Genomic DNA, 20,592 nt, shown 5'->3' with positions numbered 1-20,592 from the left:
CAATCCAAAACGGCAACGACACACGAAGAGAATGGAAGCGGCGGAAGGAGGGGAAAGCAAGCTCAAAGACACGTTCTCAACAGTCTCGTCCGATTGTCAATTGCGGTTCCCTTCCCCTTTCCGTGTGCCACGCAAAACCAGTGGGGCTGTTTTCAGTACAGTTTGAGGATCACCGCGCGGAAATGTCCTGCTTTCTGGCAGCGAACTACTGTACTGCAGGGCTTTGCGCTCGTTCTTTCCGTGTTTACTGCAGCTTTTGCTAAAGGCAGAGCAGGACTGCAAGGAAGCAAAAGCAGCGGCGAGAGGAGCGCACGGAACCATAGAACAGCGCACGGGGCAGCCCCGCGGGGACCCGGAAGCCATTCCTGCACGGGCCGGAAGTCGCCCTCCCTCCTCCTCTCGCTCTCTTTCTGCCTCCATCTTGCGCCCGGCTCGTCCTGTACAGTAAGTTCCCCCCGTCTGCATCCGCCGCCATCCTCCTCGGCGAGCCCCCTGACAGGGCAGGCGGGAAGCTCCCGAAGCGTAGGGGCTCGAGGCGGGGAAAGATGCGGCGTTGGCGGGGCGGGTCGAGCCTAGCGCTCCGGGGCCGAGCGACGGTTCCGCGAATAGGCCGCTGCGCCCGAGTTGTAGGGCCTCGGCGGGCCTTCGGGAAAGGCCTTCCGCTCGTAGGCAAACGGGGGCAGGAGGCCCTGAAGGGAAGGACCACTAGGAGGGAGAGCCGAGGGGGATAGAGAGACATTTTGGAGGGAGACCCGGCTCTCCACCCGCCCCGCTTGGACTCGACCCTCACCCGGGGAGCTTGGAGGTCGACGCCTGGAGGACCCTGGGCCGCACCTGCCCCCTTGAAAAGGGGTGTCACTCTTGGCAGCAGGGGAAGTGGGGCTCCGGCCTTCCGCTCCGAGGGGGTGCTCTCATAGCGCTCCTCCAAGAAGGGTAGTTCCGGTTCAGGAGGGTTCCAGGAAGGTTGGCATTGAGTGGATTGGTGGCTGTGCGTGTTGGGGCACAAGCTTAAGCGCCTGGTGAAATGAAGGGAGCTGAGGTTTGTCCCACCGTTCAGTTAAAAGTATTTCTGTTGGGATGAGTATTATGCCTGTCAAGGAGGAAGTGCACGGGTAAGGAAGCTCCCGCATGAGAGTGAATGGAAGATCTCGCTGTATCCATAGTTTGGGTACATGACGGTTGTAGGGTGGAGTTGTAGCAAAGCAAATACAGTCATGCCTTGGGGTTGAGTAGCTTCGGGATGAATATTTTCGGGTTGCGCTCCGCGGCGACCCGGAAGTAACGGAGCATGTTACAGTACTTCCGGGTTGCGCCGCACGCGCAGACGCTCAAAATGGTGTCATGCGCAGAAGTGGCAACACGCGCAGTCACATGTTACATTCGCTTCAGGGTGCGAACGGGGCTCCGGACCGGATCCCGTTCACATCCAGAGGTACCACTGTAGGTGCCTTGCTGGATCAGACCAAAGGCCTACCTAAGCCTGTGCTCTTTTTCCAACAGTAGCCAACCAGATGTTTTTTGGGGGGGGATCCTACAGGCCTTTTCTGTTTCTCACCATAGTCTGCGATGCTGCCATTGAACATGGATGGTTAATTTAGGTATCATGGCTGATAGTAATAATGCCAATCTTGCTTGCCATACAACTTGGTTAGGTGAGGGTAGAAGGGAATAAAAGCTTTTAACCCATTGGTAAACATCCAGGGATGAAAGTTGACTATGGATACAGAAGTTGGGCAGATCTCCTGCAGTTGTATCAATAGTCCTTCAGTGGATATGGTTTTCTATGCATTTAGTACAGAAATCGGGGCTGGTGAAAGTTAAGTAATTTGACAGACAAAAGTTTTTAAATGCATGTATTTTTTTTGTCTGTGTGACTACCTAGAACAAATTGTGCTTGGCACCAGTGTTCATTCTCTAGGAAGTGATTCAATTTGTTCATATGTAGCTTACCATGATATTCTGATTGTAGAGAAGCAAGATTTTGGTTAGATACCCTGTAATGATTTACACTAATTCTGTAGAAAAATTGACTGACTTTTACTTCCCTTCTCCCAGAAATGCCTGGTGAAGCCACAGAAACTGTTCCAGCAACAGAACATGAGCTGCCACAGCCTCATGCTGAGACAGGTTAGTGCCTTGGATGACTAATACACTTTCCGAAAGGATCCTGAAACTCGTCCAGTCAGCCAGTTTAACAAGGCAGGTAAAACCATTTGTGAAGGGTAGAACTTGCAAATAATTGAGGGCTATTGTGGCAGAGTGGCTAAGAGTCTAGGACTGCAGTCTTGCACATTTACCAGGGAATAAGTCCTATTGAACTCAGTAGGGCTTCATTTGAGTAGACATGCATAGAAATGCATGGTAAAAGAGGTCATGTGTAAGTTGCACTTTAAAAAGCTTGGTTCGAGTCTTAAACCTGCCATGAGCTTTCTGTGTAGCCTTCGAAAAGCCAATATCTGAGATACTATATCTCTAAACTTCAGCCCCCAATCTGCAGCATGGGGATAATAATCCTGGCTGCCCTTACAATGTTACTGTAAGGATTAATGAGACAATGTGTGGAAAATACTTGGAACTTGCCATATAAACGTTATCATGACTTTGAAGAAATCGAGATACATACTTTGAAATTGTCCTCTTGTGCTCTTACCACGTTTAGTCTCCTCCACGTTGGATGAGTTGCATGGTCTCTCTGGAACATGGCAGTAGCATGCTTGACGTGAATCACAAGCTGGATAAACACTGCTATCCCACCACATTTTGAAGGTTTTTAGACTACAAAATGCTAAAACTACTAACAACAGCTTCTGATTTTTGTGTGTATGCTAACATTGGGTGATTACTAGATGAAACATTAGAGAAATGAGGATCTTAACCTAGGTCAAATTCTAGATACCTGCTTAATGACTTGGGAAGGTTTTCTTCTTTTTGGCCTTTTGTGCTGGAGTAAACTGTGTGTGTTTTAAAGGATCTGTACATGGTTTGTTTCCCAATCATGCTTCCACATTAACAAATGGCTTGATGTGTAAGAATTCTTCAGGAAGAATGAGGCAGGTGGCTTAGTAAGAACCAAAGGATACAACCTCTTCATATTTCTAAACCTGTGTGAGACAGTTGGGAATTAGAATGTTAAGCTTATGATCATCCATCATTACTTTGTGACACATGTTTCTTTTTGCAAATTGGTGGTGACCACTGTTTAAGGTTGGAGAGGTGGTGACTCTGGTGTGACTGAAATGGGGACCTCAGACTAGAAGGAATTTTAATCTGTTTATTTGAAACCTACTAGATGTCAAGTGGATAACTTTCTAATCCACTCACTAACACTTCCTATCTTAAGCACAGAGCAGGGAATCATCATTTTATGACTGCAAGCCAAAAGATTACGACATAATTTGGCATTTACCAAGCATCCTGAACTTGGCAATAACACAGCTGATGGATGTGTTGGCTGTGAAAGTGCGTCATTCTAGTGGAGTAGAATTTTCAGCTGATAGTGCATTTAAAAATTGTATTCTGAAGTGTGTGTTTGTGCGCACGTGCATCCTTCTTATTTGGGACATGCTAACTCTAAACCTTCCCTGTGTATTGTGTCTCCAGTTATCTGTCTTGAAGGTATCATGGATGCTGGTTAGCAGAGAACCAGGTCTCCTTGTATGCTACATTTCTGCCTTGCTGCTTAGGGAACACTGCATGACTTTGTGACTGGGTCTCTCCTATACACACACCTACGCATGGGGAGCTGTACACTGCATGACTGGTAAATGCAATGACTTCTGTCCAAGGGGTGTGAGAGTTTCTCTTAGACAGGGAGGAAACACACAAGTTCGGTTGGATAAATAAATGGAGCTGTATAGAATGGAGGAGTTTTTCTCTGAAGCAAACAGAAAATGTCTGCCTGTCCATATTGTGGATGTCGTGGTGTTGAATAGCCTGCCAAATCTTAGCAAAGTCTGCACTGGTTTTAAGCTTTTATTCTGGCCCATTAGAGAGTTATTCCAAGGCACCTGTGTTGCAGAGAAGAGATGGCTGTAAGTGCCAGTGTTGATATTGGCAAAGTGTGTGACACACTAGACAGAATTCTGTGAGGAGATTATTGGGGCACAGCAAATAGATTTTGCTTTGCTCCAGTCAAGCTTTGCTGCTGGTTCTTGGGTGTAAGAAGTGGCAAAGAAGATGCACAGCAGCTTTTCCAGAGCCACTCACACTGAATGTAGAAGTAGGAGGAGACAGAAGAACTGATACAACTAGTTCTAAATCCAGTACATCATCCATTCTTGTTCATATTTACCACAGTCTGGTGCATGAATATGCCCTTCTGCCCTCAAAGGCACTGGCTACTAATGTGATACAAACAGGGAAGGTTTTTAACTGCTTCCTCTGCTAGTGGTAGCTACATTAAAGAAACAAAAACCTGTACTGACCTCCATCCGTTTTATGCCATTATGAAGTGGTTGCGTGCATGACCACTGTGACGCAGTAAACTTGGCCCAGATCAGCTTTTGATACATCAGTACTAATATTCAGAAGCTGATGTCAGCTGAGTTACGACTGTCAGAGTGATGACACAAAATCCTCATGATGGCTAGGAAACATAACTTAAATTGCCAGTTTCCTCTCCGGAGTAGATTATCCCTATAATGCTTCATACATTAAGGTTTTTATTAGTCCTGGTGCCATTTGTCTCTGGGCTGCTGAGGATAACTGACATCTTTCCCCAATTTTGGATGCTACTGATTGCTAATCACCTCATGAGGCATGTGCAGACTGTTGGGTTTCCTGAGTGGTATCTGAACAGTTGACACTATTTCAGTAACTCTACCCCCAGTTCCTGGGGTCCCCATGGAAGTGATGCAGACAACTGAGGAGTCCAAACCAGTTGCCGCCAAGAATCCTGAGGTGGCAGGCAAGGGTTCTCAGGCTGGGACTGCTCTGGAGCCATCAGGTAGGTTTCAAGTTAAAACAGCAAGATGGGATTGAAATCACTTCATTTTAATTTTTTAAATGATTTTTTTATTATTTTAAAAAACCCTATAATGTATCAGGGCTCCAGAACTGCCAGCTTTGTTTAAGCTGAGATCTTGTTTCCTGCTGGTGAAAGAAATAAGTAAATGTAGATACTTGAAACATACATTTCTGCTGATTAAATACACTACTGCAAGAGTTAACAGCTGTTAAGTATGGTATGCAAGTCTTCCTAAGAAGGCGTTTCTATGGTTTGCTTGTGATGTCCCTGGGTATACTACTTGTGGTATATAATTTACAGTAGACCTAGGGGAAATGTCACATCTCAGTGATTCCAAGTTTCAGATGATGACAATGATTTATTACTGCTTTTTTGCGGGACGGGGGATGGTGAGCCTCCATAAAGGTTGAACCAAGGGTCAGCAACCTTTTTCAGCCGTGGGCCAGTCCACCGTCCCTCAGACCATGTGGTGGGCCGGATATATTTTGAGGGGGGGAAATGAACGAATTCCTATGCCCTACAAATAACCCAGAGATGCATTTTAAATAAAAGCACACATTCTACTCATGTAAAAACATGCTGATTCCCGGACTGTCCGTGGGCCGGATTGAGAAGGCGATTGGGCCCCCGGGCCTTAGGTTGCCTTCCCCTGGGTTAAACGCCATCCTTTAGAATGACTGTTAGTTTGAATGCCTGCACTCAATGGTACTCTTTTAGGCTAGAACATGTTTTATCTAAAATGTCATAGTTTAATTTTAAGAAATGGTTCAGCTTTCTTAGCATGAATCTTATAACTTTCTGGTTACATGTAGTTCTTGCCCCTTTCTTGTTTAACTTTTTTTGGGGGGGGTGAGAGAGAGAGAATCTTCATTCCATTATTTTGCTCTCCCATTGTATACCTATTTTCCCAAGAACTGATGCACAGCAGTGGGTAGCTGTAGACAAGCGACCATTTAAAGTTCAGTGACCAACACAAATTCCTTTGCCTTCTTTTCTTCATCTGCTTAGTAGAAACATGACCTAGAATCTACTGTTAAGGACTATTTAGTAACTCATTCATGAGAGACAGTTATGATTATTGAAGCCAGCTCGCTCATTGAACTGAGGCTTCTAGCATTCTTACTGGAAAGCTTGGAAATAAGGAAAATTTTGAAGTAATGAATTGGTGTTAGTGTAGTCTGAGCACTTGCTCAATCTGGCATTTTCATCACCTTTCTGCTAAATCTGTGCCTTGAATTCTGGTTGTACCAGTCCTGCTATGAAGTGATGCAGCCCATGATTTGAGGGAATTCTCTCAGCATTTTTTACTCATCTCCTAGTATAGCTGATGAGTACAAAAAAGGGACCATTGATCCCCTCAGAATCTTTTATCATGTATTATAGCCATTTTGTTTTTTACTGCCCTTATGAAGGTCAATCCCAGTGTTACGGAAGTAGCTCTTAAATTCCTGTTTCTGTAATTCTAAGTTCCTTCTGCTTAAGTTGCATGTGATAGTGGACGTCTATCCCATGCAGTCAACATTAATATCACATGCGCTGGGCTCCTCTTCCCTGCATGATCTCACTGAGCGGTGTGCTTCTGGCTTCATTTAAAGCAGTTTATGCTCATCAGAGTAGACTTGCAGACATTCCTAATGCAGCTACCTACTCTCAGGCCACACATATAATTTAAGATTAGTTAATCCACCATTTAATGCTTTGATGAAACATCACTGAGTGACTCATGCTTTAAAAGTTTGGGTGGATGCTAGCTGTGTAAGTTGTAGCTTGCATGTCCCATTTAGGTTTGAATTATGCCAAGCCTGAAGTTGAAGGCATCTTAGTTCAGGGAGAGACAGTTCCCAGTAGACTTAATTTGTCATTTTGACTAAGCCAAGAGAATAGAACCTTCTAGATGGTTCTAGCCCCAAGCTTATTGGTTTGTTGTTAATAACCTATTGCTCTTGCTCATTTAGCTCCTGCCACTCCAAACCCTTTTGCTGGTGCTTCTGAAGCACCTGCAGCCTGTTTTTCTCAGCTTCCTATTCAAGCACCAGGTATTTGCTGTTAGTCCCTATGTATGTCTCCTTAACATTTTGCTGTGTTGTGTTGATGCAGTTACATTAACCATAGTATATAGCAAAAAAAGACTTGGTTAAAGTAGTTAAAGTCACACTCCTGAGTTCTATTCTTCGCTCTTCAGCTGACATAGATCATATACAAGTTACTGTGTAGAATACAAACTTCTCTCTGGAGTTAGCAAAGTTAGTAATGTAAGGAAATGTATTATGGACTGATCTGCCATCTAGATTACCAGAGGGAGGGTTTGATTTTTTTTTCTGTGGGTGCTTGCTGTTGACAGGCACACAGAATTGGTGTGAAAAGTTCTGTGGTACCTTGTATTGCTGTCCCATTATCTGTTTCAAAGAATACTGGCATTTTGTGGTTCCTGGGATGCCAGTGGCTACACCTTGAAATTGCATGTGAGTTGTGTGAAGATCTTGCTTTGCTCGCCCCTGCTTATACATTGGCCTAACCTCAGGGTAGGTGAAAAACCATGTTCCCAAGCTTCATTTCTGCAACCAAATTAACTCGGGTCATATAGGAGTCACTGCCATTTAAATGGAACATGTACTACAAAGCAGTTTTCAAGCGGCGGCAGACTGGTATATTGTCCTTTTCAAATCTGTGTACCTGGACACAACATGGAAGGTTAAATGTCAGCACTTGTAAGACTTTGCAACTTGTTTCTTGAACTAGCTGTTTTCTATTGATAGCTGAGTTTCTATTGATAGCATGTGTTGAGGGTGCCCATCCAGATATCTGGATAATAGAGTTGGATCTGTAGTGAGACATCCAGTGAGAGTGGTGACAAGTATGTCGGGCTTGCCTGTGCACTGTCACATGTTTTCAAAAGACTTGATCCTGCACATGTCCTCCAGTGGAATATTGGCACTATACAAAGAGCCTTGGTTGATGGGGTGGGGCATACAAACACTGTGATACTTTTTTCTGACAGCGGCTACAGCAATTTCTACCTCACAGGTAACTGAGATGCATTTCCATGTGGGTGGCTGTAGATAATTCATTTTTTCTTCTCCATGTTTTCATCATTGATTCACTTTTTCTCTCCTTTAGCTGCTGTTTCCGGCTCCTCTGTATCTAGCACTGCCCACCCTCCCTCTTCATCCCATGATGCTAACTCTCCCCTTGCTGGATTCTGTCCTTCCAGTACTCCACTAGCACCTACTGACCTTGCTGCCTCACCTGGGCAGCTTTTCTCCTTTGTGGCTCCTCCTTCCTCCTCCTTCCCAATGTCAGTCTCTCCTGGCTCAGCCTTGCCTCCTAGTGTCCCAGCTTTGGTGACCCAGATTCCTTCCTCTCCCCTGAAGCCTCCGGATCTGGCTGATGCTGCACAAAAAGTTAGCCCTTTGTCTCCCAGCATTGCAGTAGGGCCTGTAGCTTCTGCCCCAGTCTCAATAATTTCCTCTGGGTCTCTTAGTTCAGCTCATCCAGCTACCCCTGTGAGCCCACCACTGGCAACATCTGCAGGCCCAGTTCCTCAGGTGCCATCGTGTCCTATTCCAGCTCCCTTCATTCTCCCAGTTGCTCCTGTTTCTCCTCCTCTGGTCCTTGGACCCACTGTTCTCCCTGTTGGATCAAGCACAGTTCCTCTCAGCTCTCCTGTCAGTCCCACAGTCCCAAAGCCTATGATATCGCCTGCTTCTCCTTCTAGACCCAATAATTCTGTTACAGCACCTCTTTCTCCTCTACCTTTTGCAGTTACTACTCAAGGCCCTGCAGCCTCTCCAGTGCCAGCATCTAGTCCTGTGGCACCCCCAGGGCCACCTGTGGGATCTGCTTGCCACCCTGTGACTCCTCCTTTGGCACCTATAGCTGGCCCTGCAGCACCTGCTTCCTGCCCCGTGGCTTCTGTGGTGTGCCCTGGTGCCCCTCCTTTGTCCCCAGCAGTGCCTGCTCCTAGACAACTGATACCTGCAGGGCCACCTGTGAAACCTGCTTCTGGGCCTGCGGCTCCTGTTTTGGCACCTGTTTCTAGCCCTGCATTTGTGGCTCCAGCAGGGCCTGCTCATGCACCCCTGCTACCTGCAGGGCCATCTGTGAAACCTGCTTCTGCTTCAGCACCTGTTTCTGGCCCTGTGGCCCTAGTGGGGTCTGCTTCTTGTCCCGTATCACCTGTTTCTAAGTCTGTGACTCCTGTTTTGGCACCTGTTTCTGGTTCTGTTTCCCCTCCTGTGTCCCAAGGAGTACCTGCTCCTATTCTGTTGGCACCTGCAGTACCAACAGTGAAACGTGAATCTCCTGCGCCTACTTCTGGCCCTCTAACCTCAGCTCTGCCTGTTTCTCAGCCTGTGGCCCCTGTTCTGGCCCCTCCTTCTGCCGCTGTAACCCCAGCGGGGCCTGCTTCTAGTCCTCTGACGACTCCTTTGGCTACTGCTTCAGGACCTATATCTTCTGATGCTCCAGTAGGAGTCGTTCCTCAACCACTGACACCCACAGCTTCTCCTTTGCCACCAACTTCTGATCCCGTTGCTCCTCCTCCTGGCCCTGTGACTTCAGGGGCATCTGCCTCTAGTCCCATGGCTCCTCCTTTGCCACCTCTTTCTGGATGTGCAACTCCTCCTATAGTTGCATCAGACGTTGCTTCTAAACCACAAGCACTTGCAGTGCTGGCTGTGAAACCACCACCTCCATCAGCACCTGCACCTGGTCCTTTAACCACAGCAGGGCCTGCTTCCAGTCCTTCGGCACCCCCTCCTGGACCTGTGGCCCCAGCAGGGTCTCTTCCTAGATCATTGGCATCTTCAGTGCCACCTGTGAAACCCGATTCCCCTTCGGTTTCTGCTTTAAGCTCTGTGGCCCCAGGAGGACCTCCCCCTAGACCTGGGGCACCTCTTGCCGAAGCTGTGCCTCCTCCTTTAGCACCTGTTTCTGGCTCCATAACCCCTCCTGTGGTTGCAAAAGTACCTGCATCCAAACAAGTGGCATCTACTGCTTCTTGCCCTGTGGCTTTTCATCCCACGGCTCCTCTTCTGGCACCTGTCTCTGTTCCTGGGGTTCTTGCTTCCTGTCCCTTGGCCTCAGCAGGGCCAGTTCCTATGGCTCCAAGAGAAGTGCCTGTATCTAGTCCTGTCACCCCAGCAGGGCCTGCATCTAGTCCTTTGATCCCTACTTCTGGACCTGTGGCCCCAGCAGTGGTCCCTCCTAGACCACTTCCCTCCACAGGGCCACCTCTGAAACCTGCTTCTGGACCTGTGGTTCCTCCTTTGGTGCCCCCATCTGGGTCTTTGGCACATCCTGCAGTACCAGAAGGGGTTGCTTCTAAGCCAGTTCCACCTGCAGTGCCACCTGTGAAACCTACTTCACCTTTGTCACCTACTTCTGGTCCTGTTTCCCCAACAGGGACCCTTCCTAAGCCACTGGCCCCCACAGGCTCAGCAATGAAACCTCCTTCTTCATCCCAGCCTGTGGCTCCTCCTCTGGCACCTCCTGTGGGCCCAGCAGGGCTTGTTTCTAAGCCAGTGCCTCCTGAGAAACCTGCATCTCCTTTGACACCTACACCTGGCCCTGTGGCCCCAGCAGGGCCTCCTTCTGGTCCTACACCTGCTCCTGTAACTCCTCTTGTGGCCCCAACAGTGCCTGCTCCTACCCCTTTGGCACCCGCATTGCCTGTTGCAAAGCCTGCTTCTCCTTTGGCAGCTGCACCTGAGCCCTTAGTTCCCCCTGTATCCCCAGGTGTGCCTGCCTCTAGCCCTGTACCCTCAACAGCTCCCTCAGTGGCCCCTCCAGTTCTCCCTGTAACTTCTGCAGCTGGCCCCAAAGGCCCTTCTGTAGACTCCTCTGTAACTGTGACCCCCACTGCTTCCCCTAAGTCTCCTGTTGTTCCTGCTTCTGGCTCAGGAGCCTCCCCAGTGTCACCTGTTGTCTCTGCTCCTGGCACTGTGGCCACCACTTCCCCACTGGCTGCTTCTACATCCTCTGCCACCCCAAGCACTCCTACCCCTCTTTCTCTGGTGGCCCCTGCCTCTGCTGTCCCTTTTGGCTCTGCTGCCTTGCCCTTGGATGTGTCCCAGGTCCCTGTCAGCTCTGCTGGGGATAAGGCACCTCCACAAAAAACAACACCTTTGCCTCTTGCACCTGCTGATCTTTCTGTTTCTGCCACAGCTACAAGCAGTCTCACTCAGCCTGCTTCCCCTGTGCCACCTCCTACTTCCCCTGTAAAAAAGCTAACTCCCTCTGCTGTGCTTCCTAAGCCATCACCAGTTTCACCTGCATCTGGTCTAGCATCTGAAGTGCCACCCAAACCCCCCACCCCTGTCTCTGCTGTCATTGAAGACGACGAGTTGCCGCCTTTGATCCCTCCAGAGGTGCCTGCTGGGGAGCAACCTCTGCAGCCAATCCTGGTGGATTTCTCTCCCAAACAAGCTGTGGCCCTTGCTGAGGCCCCAGCAACTGCCTCTCCTGCTCCACTTCCTCCTCCTGCCAAACAGCCTGTCCTGAAGAATGATAAGGGTATTTGCCTCCTTGGTTTGCTGTGTGCATGGATATCACAGACTGCTCACTGAATACTAACCTGTCTATGGGCAAGGGGTCCCAAGTTTCCTCCCTTGGGCTCCTTGCTTTGTTTGTTAGCCTAGAAAAGTAGTATTTAGAAGTGAAGCCAAAGTAAGTCCAAGCTGAGCTGTAACCAGTTGTGGTCAGAGCCAATTGAAAACTCTGTTTGTGTTGGAATCGAGACTTGTGCACAGGAATGTACGGCACAAATGAGAGAGTCACTTCACATGCTCAGCATGTTGTGAATGTCTTATTGAGGGTGTGACATCAATGTTGCCTTGGCTGGTATTTCTGGAATAGCACTAACCTAGAAACCCTAATCACAGCTTTGTTTTCTGTAGCACTGTAGCAGACCTCTGTCTCCAATCCTAGTACTTGGCTTGTGATTGGACATCTAGTACATCTTGTTAATTAAAAGTGCTTTAAGTGAGATGTTCATAGATTTAGCATGTGTTGCCAACTCTTGTGTAATGTTTTATCCAGACTCTGGAAGAAATTGCAGTGTCCACTATCCACTTCAGTTGTGCTTTGTCTGTATTTGTACTTGCACTGGGGGGTGGGGTTACACAGAAATGTATTTTTTATGTTGGCAGTAGTTCTCTATTGAAGACATATTAAACAAGATGCATGCTATGTGTTAAAATCAAACATCTGCCTAAATTCAAGTGAGACTTTGCCTAGCTACCAGTGTGGTCTGGTGCATATGCAAATACAGTGGGACCTCTGTTTTCAAACGTAATCCGTTCCAGAAGTCCATTCAACTTCTGAAACGTTCAAAAATCAAAGGGCTGTCAACAAAGTGAATGGTAAAAATGGAAAAACACGCTGCAGAAGCCATTCGACTTCTGAGGTGCATTCGAAAATGGAAACATTCACTTCCAGGTTTTCGGTGTTTGGCTTCCGAAACGTTCAAAAACTGAGGTTCCACTGTATTGGGAAAGATGCTAGAGTATTACATAAACTAGAATTAGCTGAGTTCATTGGCAAGTGAGAAAATAGTTGTACTTGTTCTAGGAAATGTGTTCCATAGATATATTTTTTTCCTTTCACAGTTGTTGGTCAGTCATTTCCCCCCACCCATTTACATCACAGTCACTTAGTCCTAAAAAGACAAGGGTGCGTATCATTCGAAAAGACAGTGGTGAACTTCATTCTAGGTTCTTGAGGTGAAGCATATCCAGGCCACTATTTCAGAACTGAGCTTTTAAAATCTGTGTTGTTTTGTTATTTTAAAAAGCCGAGGAATTAGCAAAGTTAAATTGAGTCATTGGGAATGTGCTATGGGCTCCTGAACTTCCACCTCCCTCCCCTCCCCTCATTGGGCATTCTATCTCCTTTCCATGTTTTGCAATAACTACAGTTTGCCATGACACCCAGCACACTATAAAGACCCATCATCTCATAACTATCCTGACTAACCCTACTTAGAGATAGCCCAATTAAGACATAATCACAAATCATGGAAGGGAAAGACATAACTGCAGAGAGTATGCAAGTCTGCAACACATTCCTAGTCTCAAACCATTGAATTAAGCCAGAGCTCAGCTGCCAATTCTCCTACATGTAGAAGTGGTATCTCAATCCTAAAAATGCAAGCAAGATCCTTCCCCCAGGAACTTTTCTCTTCATACAGTACAACTAATATTAGCATGCCTAGAATACCCACACTTTCCCAGATACTTGTTTTTAGCTGGAACTCTTAAAACTTTAAAAAAGTCTTTTTTGCCCCACCTTTTCCCATACACACAGACCTATTTCTAGTAGTAATATCTGAAGGCAGTGACCTGAATTAATCTTTGAAAGAGCTAGTGTTTTAAATGCACTGTCTTGAAGCTCACGCTGAGCAAAGCTCAAAGCACCTCTATTGCTACAAATATTATATCTAATAATGATAATAATAATTTATTATTTATACCCTGCCCATCTGGCTGGGTTTCCCCAGCCACTCTGGGCGGCTTCCAACAAAATATTAAAATACAATGGCCTGTTAAATATTTTTTTAAAAATGATAACATAAAGCACTTCCATTCCAAAGTCATTTGTCTGTAGGTTGCATTCTTTCTGTGTCGTTTGCTTTGCTACCTGTATTGGGAATAAATGCCTCTGCAACTAGATAATTGTGACTTTTCTGGATTGGTATGAGTTTCTTGATGTATAAAAGGGAGATAAAATCTGCATGATCAAGTTGGCAAAGCCTTTCATGTTTCCCCTGGGCTTCTCTGCCACACCCAGCTGAAGCCAAAATGGGAAAAAAAGGATTGCACACATTTGTATTTGCAGGGTCTGGAACAGAATCTGACAGCGATGAGTCAGTGCCAGAACTTGAAGAACATGACCCTACGCATGCCACAACACATCGGACAGAGGTGAGAAGCAAATAACTGGACTGCATTTAATTGGCATCCGGGGCAGGGCCACAAAACCTGTGACGTTGAAGAGCTGCCAATGTGCAAAAAACCACACACCAGGATGCTTAACATACAATTTACTGTGTGTGCTTTGTTCAGCCACACATACTTTAACAAGCATCCTTGTCCTAGGATGGTTTGCCTTCTTACCAGTAGGTAGTGAGTACACAGTCTGAAATTCTGTGTTTAAAATCCCAAGTTTGAAAAAGCAAACAAAGAAGCAAATTACACAAGAATAACAAACAGCAAGTATTGTTAAATGTACACTTTTTACAATTCTCCATAATTTTTATTCAATCTGGATTATAATTGAAATAGTGAAAGGCCAGAGGAAAGTTGCTGTGGTGAAAAAGCTTGCAAAGTCTACAGAAGAGAATTCTAACATCATGGGACAAGCACAAGGAACACCTTTCTGTGTGCTCTTGTGGTCCTAACTTGGCACATAGATAATGTACTTCAGTATATGAATTTATGCTAGTACATGGGAGTGGAGTGATTTCTTTGGCATGCTTTCAAATACCTGGCCCTCCCTGCTTGGATTTGGAGAACTTGTAGGGTAGATAGGCATGTGCATATAAATCTGTTCTCTCACTTCCATTGTAGAAAGAGGGCACAATAAATCTTCAGTCAGAAAATGTATTTGTGGAGGGGGACTTTCTGCTGGGCATCCCTTTAACTCTATTTTGGGTCTTTTTATTTGCAGCTTGCAGCAGCAGCTGAAATAGATGAAGAACCAGTTAGCAAAGCAAAACAGAGTCGGAGTGAAAAGAAAGCCCGGAAGGTAAAATGAAGTTGATTGTAAATGACTGATGTTTTGCTGATTCAGCCTGGGGAGGCAATAGCTACTCAAACATTTTATTCCCAATTACTTATCTATAATCATTTTAGCATACTCCTTGGGATGTTCTTCCAGAACCTATTTTATTGCAACCAGCAAAAGGGATTGATCTATGTGCCTATTTGTTCTTTCTCTGAAATGTTACCCTTCATTCACAGAAGCAGCGAAGGAGGAGAGAAATAACTCAAGGGAAACTACATAGTTAAGCATGGGCCCATTCCTCTAGGCTTTTCTCCCAACCCTGTTCATAAACTACAAAAACAAACGTGCATCCCCCAAACACACAAAGTAATTGGTTGGGCTTTTTGGTTGGTTGTGGGGTTTTTTTGTATTTTGAGAAGTTTTATTTTGAGTAAGTATTCTGTAAGAGTTAGTGACACAGCTAGGAATGGACACTAGTTCTGGTTTTGCTTTTGGGGAAAGGTTTTTTGTTTTGTTAATCAAATGAGGAAAAAATGCCTGCTGCACTACTGGAGTAGCTTTAGCACCGTTAGAAAGACTTTCTATAAACCAAAGAGCCGTGTTCTTGCCATGACTCATTTAGCTCTCACCCACCCACCCAAAAAAATATTTCTCCTTTGCTTTTAAGGCAATGTCTAAGCTTGGCCTTCGTCAAGTCACAGGTGTAACCAGGGTTACAATCCGGAAATCCAAGAACATCCTGTTTGTCATCACCAAGCCAGATGTCTACAAAAGTCCTGCATCAGATACCTATATAGTATTCGGTGAAGCAAAGGTAAGCTAAGCTCAGGAATGTCTAGTTAGACTTTGGGGCCTTGCAACTGGAAGAACAGGACAGTTGCACTATGTAGTTTCTCTGCCACTGGAATGGGAGAAGAGTTCTAAAATTGGAGTGGGAAGCGGGGGGTCTATACCTGGAAATGCTGGTTGTTCTTGTCAGTAGTGCTTGCAGAGGCCTCCATTCTGTTCTGTGTTGCTTGCTTACTTCAGTTGCAACAGCCTCACTGACCTCTCTCTTTCTCACCCATCTCTAACAGATTGAAGATCTCTCGCAGCAAGCACAGCTGGCTGCTGCAGAGAAATTCAAAGTGCAAGGAGAAGCCGTTTCAAACATTCAGGAAAACACACAGACTCCCACTGTACAAGAGGAGAGTGAAGAGGAAGAGGTATGCCACATACTTTCTGTATAAGTAATTTCAGCCTTGAAACTGGCACTCATGGCCAACTCAGAGCTGTTGGTCTTTTTAATGTCTGCCTTGGTGAATGAGACAGGAAGAGCTTCTGCTGCTGATCAGGAGTTTCTTGATTTCTGATGTGTGGGGAGAGTATGGTTCTTCGGGTGGGTGTGAAGGGTACAGCTCAGTGCTCCATGTGGCCTCATTATTGTTAGTGCCCCTATTGGGCAGCCTGCACTAACCAACCAACACCCTGCCTTCGTCTTGTGAGCTTTCAGCTTCCTTCGTATCCGCAGGTGCATACCAAACAGATTGCATATTTCATTGAAGTTTTCTCCTTTTAAAATCCCTACAAGTGCCTCAGTGGCCTTCAACACACAAAACTCCAAGCCATGATTTGTTTCTCCAAAGGTCTGTTTGTTTTCCAGCTCATCTTGATTTGTGCCTTTGTTTGGGATGGAGTGGCCAGACCATCCATGGTTAAGGCATAATTGTAAGTTCCCGCATAATGCCATAACCCAACAATAAACTGTGGCTTCAGATTATGGTTTGCTTATAGTGAACAGAGTTCTCATATTATGCTAAGCCATGGATTGATAAACTGTTGCTCATTATGCTAAGCCATGGATTAATAAACCATAATTCAGCATTATATTCAAACCAGGCTAGTGTGAAACCAGTGCACACATCCAACTTTTTTTTACCTTCTGCAGTCATGGAGAGTTGTCATGCACCCAGTCTCTTGTTTACCATCATCCCAGCTTCCTGTTTGAATTTGGGGAGGGGAACTTGATCGTATTCCCAATGAGCAATCTGATTAGGTTCTCCTGCCCCCAAACTATTGTAATTGGTGTCACTTATAGAAATAATGGGACGTGGGTGGCGCTGTGGGTAAAACCTCAGCGCCTAGGACTTGCCGATCGCATGGTCGGCAGTTCGAATCCCTGCGATGGGGTGAGCTCCCGTCGTTCGGTCCAAGCTCCTGCCCACCTAGCAGTTCGGAAGCACCCTTAAGTGCAAGTAGATAAATAGGTACCGCTTTATAGCGGGAAGGTAAACGGTGTTTCTGTGTGCTGCTCTGGTGCCGGTTCGCCAGAGCAGCTTCGTCACGCTGGCCATGTGACCCGGAAGTGTCTGCGGACAGCGCTGGCTCCCGGCCTCTAGATTGAGATGAGCGCACAACCCTAGAGTCTGTCAAGACTGGCCCGTACGGGCAGGGGTATCTTTACCTTATAGAAATAATAGAGCCAACTGCTCTCTTCTCACAGATATTGGCAGGTAGCAGGAGTGACATGGGCGCTGAGGATGCATTTTTGATACAAACATTCTATTAATGATCATGGATGTCTTACACAGAATACCAGTGACTATAATTGTACTTGCACTGGACTTAGAAAACGTCCTCTTGTGGAATGAACTGGCATACATTTAGCTGCCTAACAGGCAGGGGCAGTTGTCAAAAGAAATTCATTACCATTCCAGGCTTGCATTTTATTGGCTCTTTGGTGTGGGCAGACACAGAGCCCAAATCAAGCTGTGGGGTTAGAGTTCTAAGCATATGTAGAGAGCACACTCACTTGCCTGTCTGCTTCAATCTATTCTTCCTTTCTATTTGAACAACTGTCCTGAGACATTATCTTTCCCCATCCAGGTTGACGAGACTGGTGTCGAGGTGAAAGACATCGAATTAGTGATGTCCCAAGCGAATGTTTCCCGGGCAAAAGCCGTTCGTGCCCTGAAGAACAACAGTAACGATATTGTAAACGCTATTATGGTAAGTTCCTGCTTGAGTGACATTTATCATAGGGCCCATGGACCCAGAGCCTGGAGAACAGATGGCAAAAAGTTCATGGCCATTTTATGTCATCACTTCACCACCAGATTAATCCATTTCTTGGAAATGCATTGTTTTCTATCTCTTGCCCCACTGCAGCTGCTTTTCATCAGTGACTATAACATTTAACTACCTCTCAGCATTGAAAGGATGCCTGGAAAAGTCAAATGCAACACAATGCATTTTAACACCTATGTTTTCAAGTATATCTAAACATAGCTTAATATTTACTAAGATTCGTTTGCAACAGTGTGCCTTGGACAACTGGATTTACAGATGGCATTTACTATGAAACAGTTTTTCCAGTGATATTTTTTTATTGTGATCTTGAGCAGGGTATATGTATGTTGAACAATGTAACATCAGCAACTGCTAATAGGCATGTGTGGGTCAGTGGGTACTGTACACAAAACTGCTCTAGTGCGTAAGATCAAATGTATCAGGTATACCCTACAAACAGGTTTAACTGCCATGGTTTAGCTTTGCAAAATTTCTGAGAAGTGTCTGGTTGGTGTAAGTTGGCTTCTTCACAGAAATGCAGTTCCCAAGGTTCCAGGAGGCAGGAAGAATCTTCTCAGTGTAAACCACTTGAAACATCTAGTGCAGATTTGTCTGTCCTTTGGGAACATAGATGCATCAGTTCTCAATGTTATATCCTAGGCAACTACTTGGGAACCAGGCACTTTGTTGCCTGTCCTCATCTGATTACTTTATCTTGCTGCTAGAGTTACGCCTGCTGTGTTCTGCATCCTCTCCATCTTAAATCTCAGGCAGCCATAACAATAGCCCCCCAAGGTCATCTGGCTGTGCAGGATAGATGAACAGTCGGCCAGTTTCCCACTGGTAAAATACCCAGCAGCACTTCCACATCCCATCACCTATGGGAAAACAGAGTTTCTAATTTTCTTTTTTTCTGTTTTTCCCCCCAGGAGTTGACGATGTAGCCACCCAGGAAGGGGAACTTTTTGGTTGTTTCAGAGGAGAGTAAATTGCAGCTGCATTAAATTTGTACTATTTCTATCAATTAATAAAAGTTGTGGTTTCAAAGGTTTCACACATCTTTTTCTTAGTTGTCAACAACACATTCAATTACTCAAACTGAAACAATTAGTTGTGGTTTGTGATCCTGGGGCCAGCATGCTCCCATTACTTTTGCCTACTTACTGAAAAGATTCTACTAATTCAAGTTGCCTGAACCACTGGGATATCAGAAAACTAGAGATTGATATTAATGCTCCTTTAGAGATACAGTATGTGCTGTTCTGTTTCCTGACACTTATTCTTATATCTAGTGTTTGTAGTTTAGAAATTGCCTGTTTTAAACAGTTTATTCAGGCACTCGTGCTGGGGAAAATTGGGTAACACTGCAAAGAACAGTCTGTTCTGTTTCATTGATCCCAGAGAACGACTTCTGCCACTGTGTGAGAGGTTTTGGTTGGTGTAATCCCCTTAGCAAATGCTACCTCATATTTGGGATCCTGCCATCACTTATCACTGCTTATTAATGTACATCCAAAGTTCACAGGCACAGACCCATTACGTTACAAACAGTACAATAACTGCATGTTCAAAATACTTGTTTTTGTTAGGAAGGTTGGTGCCTAGCACTACTGTGTAAACACTGCCTGGTTTTTTTCCTTATTTTCTATTTGTGCAGAATTAACTGGTGGAAAGTGAAGTTTTAGGAAATATTCCCTAGAACAGGGTCCAATATTTGCCCCAAATGCCGTATGCCGCCGTTGGGGCCTTTTTTCAATAGTTGAAACCACCACCACCCATCCTTGCAGGAGGTGCTGGGCTTTAGGAAGGAGGCATGAGGGCTCTGTCAGGGTCCTGGAGTGTTGGTCCTGCCTCCTTTCCAAAGCGTGGTTAGTGCTTTCCCAGCTTTGGGAAGACAGTGGGAGAGGGCTCTAGGACTCTGCCAGAACTTCTTGCCTCCTTCCCAAAACTGGCATATTGCTTTGGGAGGGCATCACATTTTGGGCTTGCTCTCCCCTGTGCAACAAGGCAATGTGTGGCCCACAGCTTCCATGTCAAAGTACACTTGTGACCCACTTGGAATGAAAGGTTGGGCTGCCCTGCCCTAGAGGTAAAACATTTGGGAGTGGAAAGGGTAAAGCTCATGCCCCCAGCTTTTCTTCTCAGAATTCCAATCTCTCAAGGCTTATTCTGATTTTAAAAAAAAAAATGATTAAAATCCATCCATGTAAATGTGTGCCTGAGAGAGGCAAGGTAACATGCATGATTTCTCCTTGCGTGGGAGAGTCAGGGGTGGGAGAGTCGCCATCTATGTGAAGGACACAACTCGTCGCCAAGAAATTAATTCAAAATTGCTTGGTCTCCAACCCCAAAATAGTTTCTCCTTCAGGAACCTGTTGCCATTGAGACAATTGCACATTTCATTTTATTTTGCTATTGGAGCTATATGCATAATGCTAGTTCAGCTAGACAGGCAAGGAGCTGGGTCACGATACCGATGCTGTTTCTCTCACCACTGGAAATTTATCAAAGCTACCTATGTCTCTGAAGGATATCTATTCTGTTCCCGGTTTTCTGTTGCTCCCCCCCCCCAATCAATAGACGTGGAGGTGGGGTTCACTCTTTAGGATCCCCCTCACCAAAAATAAATAAATAAATCCTATTTCAAGCCTTGGGAGATTCTGCCAAGCAAGTTGATATCCCACCCCCTTGCTTTTCAGCCCCATGTTGGCTCCACAGCTGTAATGACTCAGCACTTGAATTTGCTGCTGTTGTTTAGTCATTTAGTCGTGTCCGACTCTTTGTGACCCCCTGGACCAGAGCACACCAGGCACTCCTGTCTTCCACTGCCTCCCGCAGTTTGGTCAAACTCATGT

At 45.7% G+C, this 20,592-nt stretch overlaps 1 protein-coding gene across 9 annotated transcripts; it reads left to right on the top strand.

The window, feature by feature from the left end:
• Positions 1-290: 290 nt before the first annotated feature.
• NACA (nascent polypeptide associated complex subunit alpha) lies at positions 291-18,788 on the top strand. Of its 9 annotated transcripts, none has more exons than XM_081844203.1 (11): positions 291-444; positions 2,056-2,127; positions 4,829-4,945; positions 6,922-7,002; positions 8,084-11,479; positions 13,802-13,887; positions 14,633-14,710; positions 15,357-15,503; positions 15,766-15,894; positions 17,555-17,677; positions 18,667-18,788. In XM_081844203.1, the coding sequence occupies exons 2-11, from the start codon at positions 2,058-2,060 to the stop codon at positions 18,679-18,681; spliced, it is 4,242 nt and encodes a 1,413-aa protein (XP_081700329.1). In that variant the 5' UTR covers positions 291-444; positions 2,056-2,057; the 3' UTR covers positions 18,682-18,788. The 9 variants fall into 9 exon arrangements, with proteins under 9 accessions (XP_081700329.1, XP_081700328.1, XP_081700331.1 ...); XM_081844202.1 differs by having other exon boundaries at positions 292-444; positions 4,814-4,945; XM_081844206.1 differs by having other exon boundaries at positions 293-444; positions 4,814-4,945; positions 8,729-11,479.
• The last annotated feature ends 1,804 nt before the right edge of the window (positions 18,789-20,592 follow it).

This window comes from Podarcis erhardii, assembly GCF_964252035.2.
Source record: "Podarcis erhardii genome assembly, chromosome: 2".
Lineage (NCBI taxonomy): Eukaryota > Metazoa > Chordata > Lepidosauria > Squamata > Lacertidae > Podarcis > Podarcis erhardii.
The sequence above is the reverse complement of the archived record's forward strand: the minus strand, read 5'-3'. Positions and strand labels throughout refer to the sequence as shown.

Bases quoted from the DNA above. Each gene is read 5' to 3' on its own strand.
- NACA (XM_081844202.1), top strand. From the start codon at position 2,058: ATGCCTGGTGAAGCCACAGAAACTGTTCCAGCAACAGAACATGAGCTG. The intron at 4,946-6,921 runs GTAGGTTTCAAG...TTGCTCATTTAG, and splicing joins GACTGCTCTGGAGCCATCAG to CTCCTGCCACTCCAAACCCT. The intron at 11,480-13,801 runs GTATTTGCCTCC...TTGTATTTGCAG, and splicing joins TGTCCTGAAGAATGATAAGG to GGTCTGGAACAGAATCTGAC.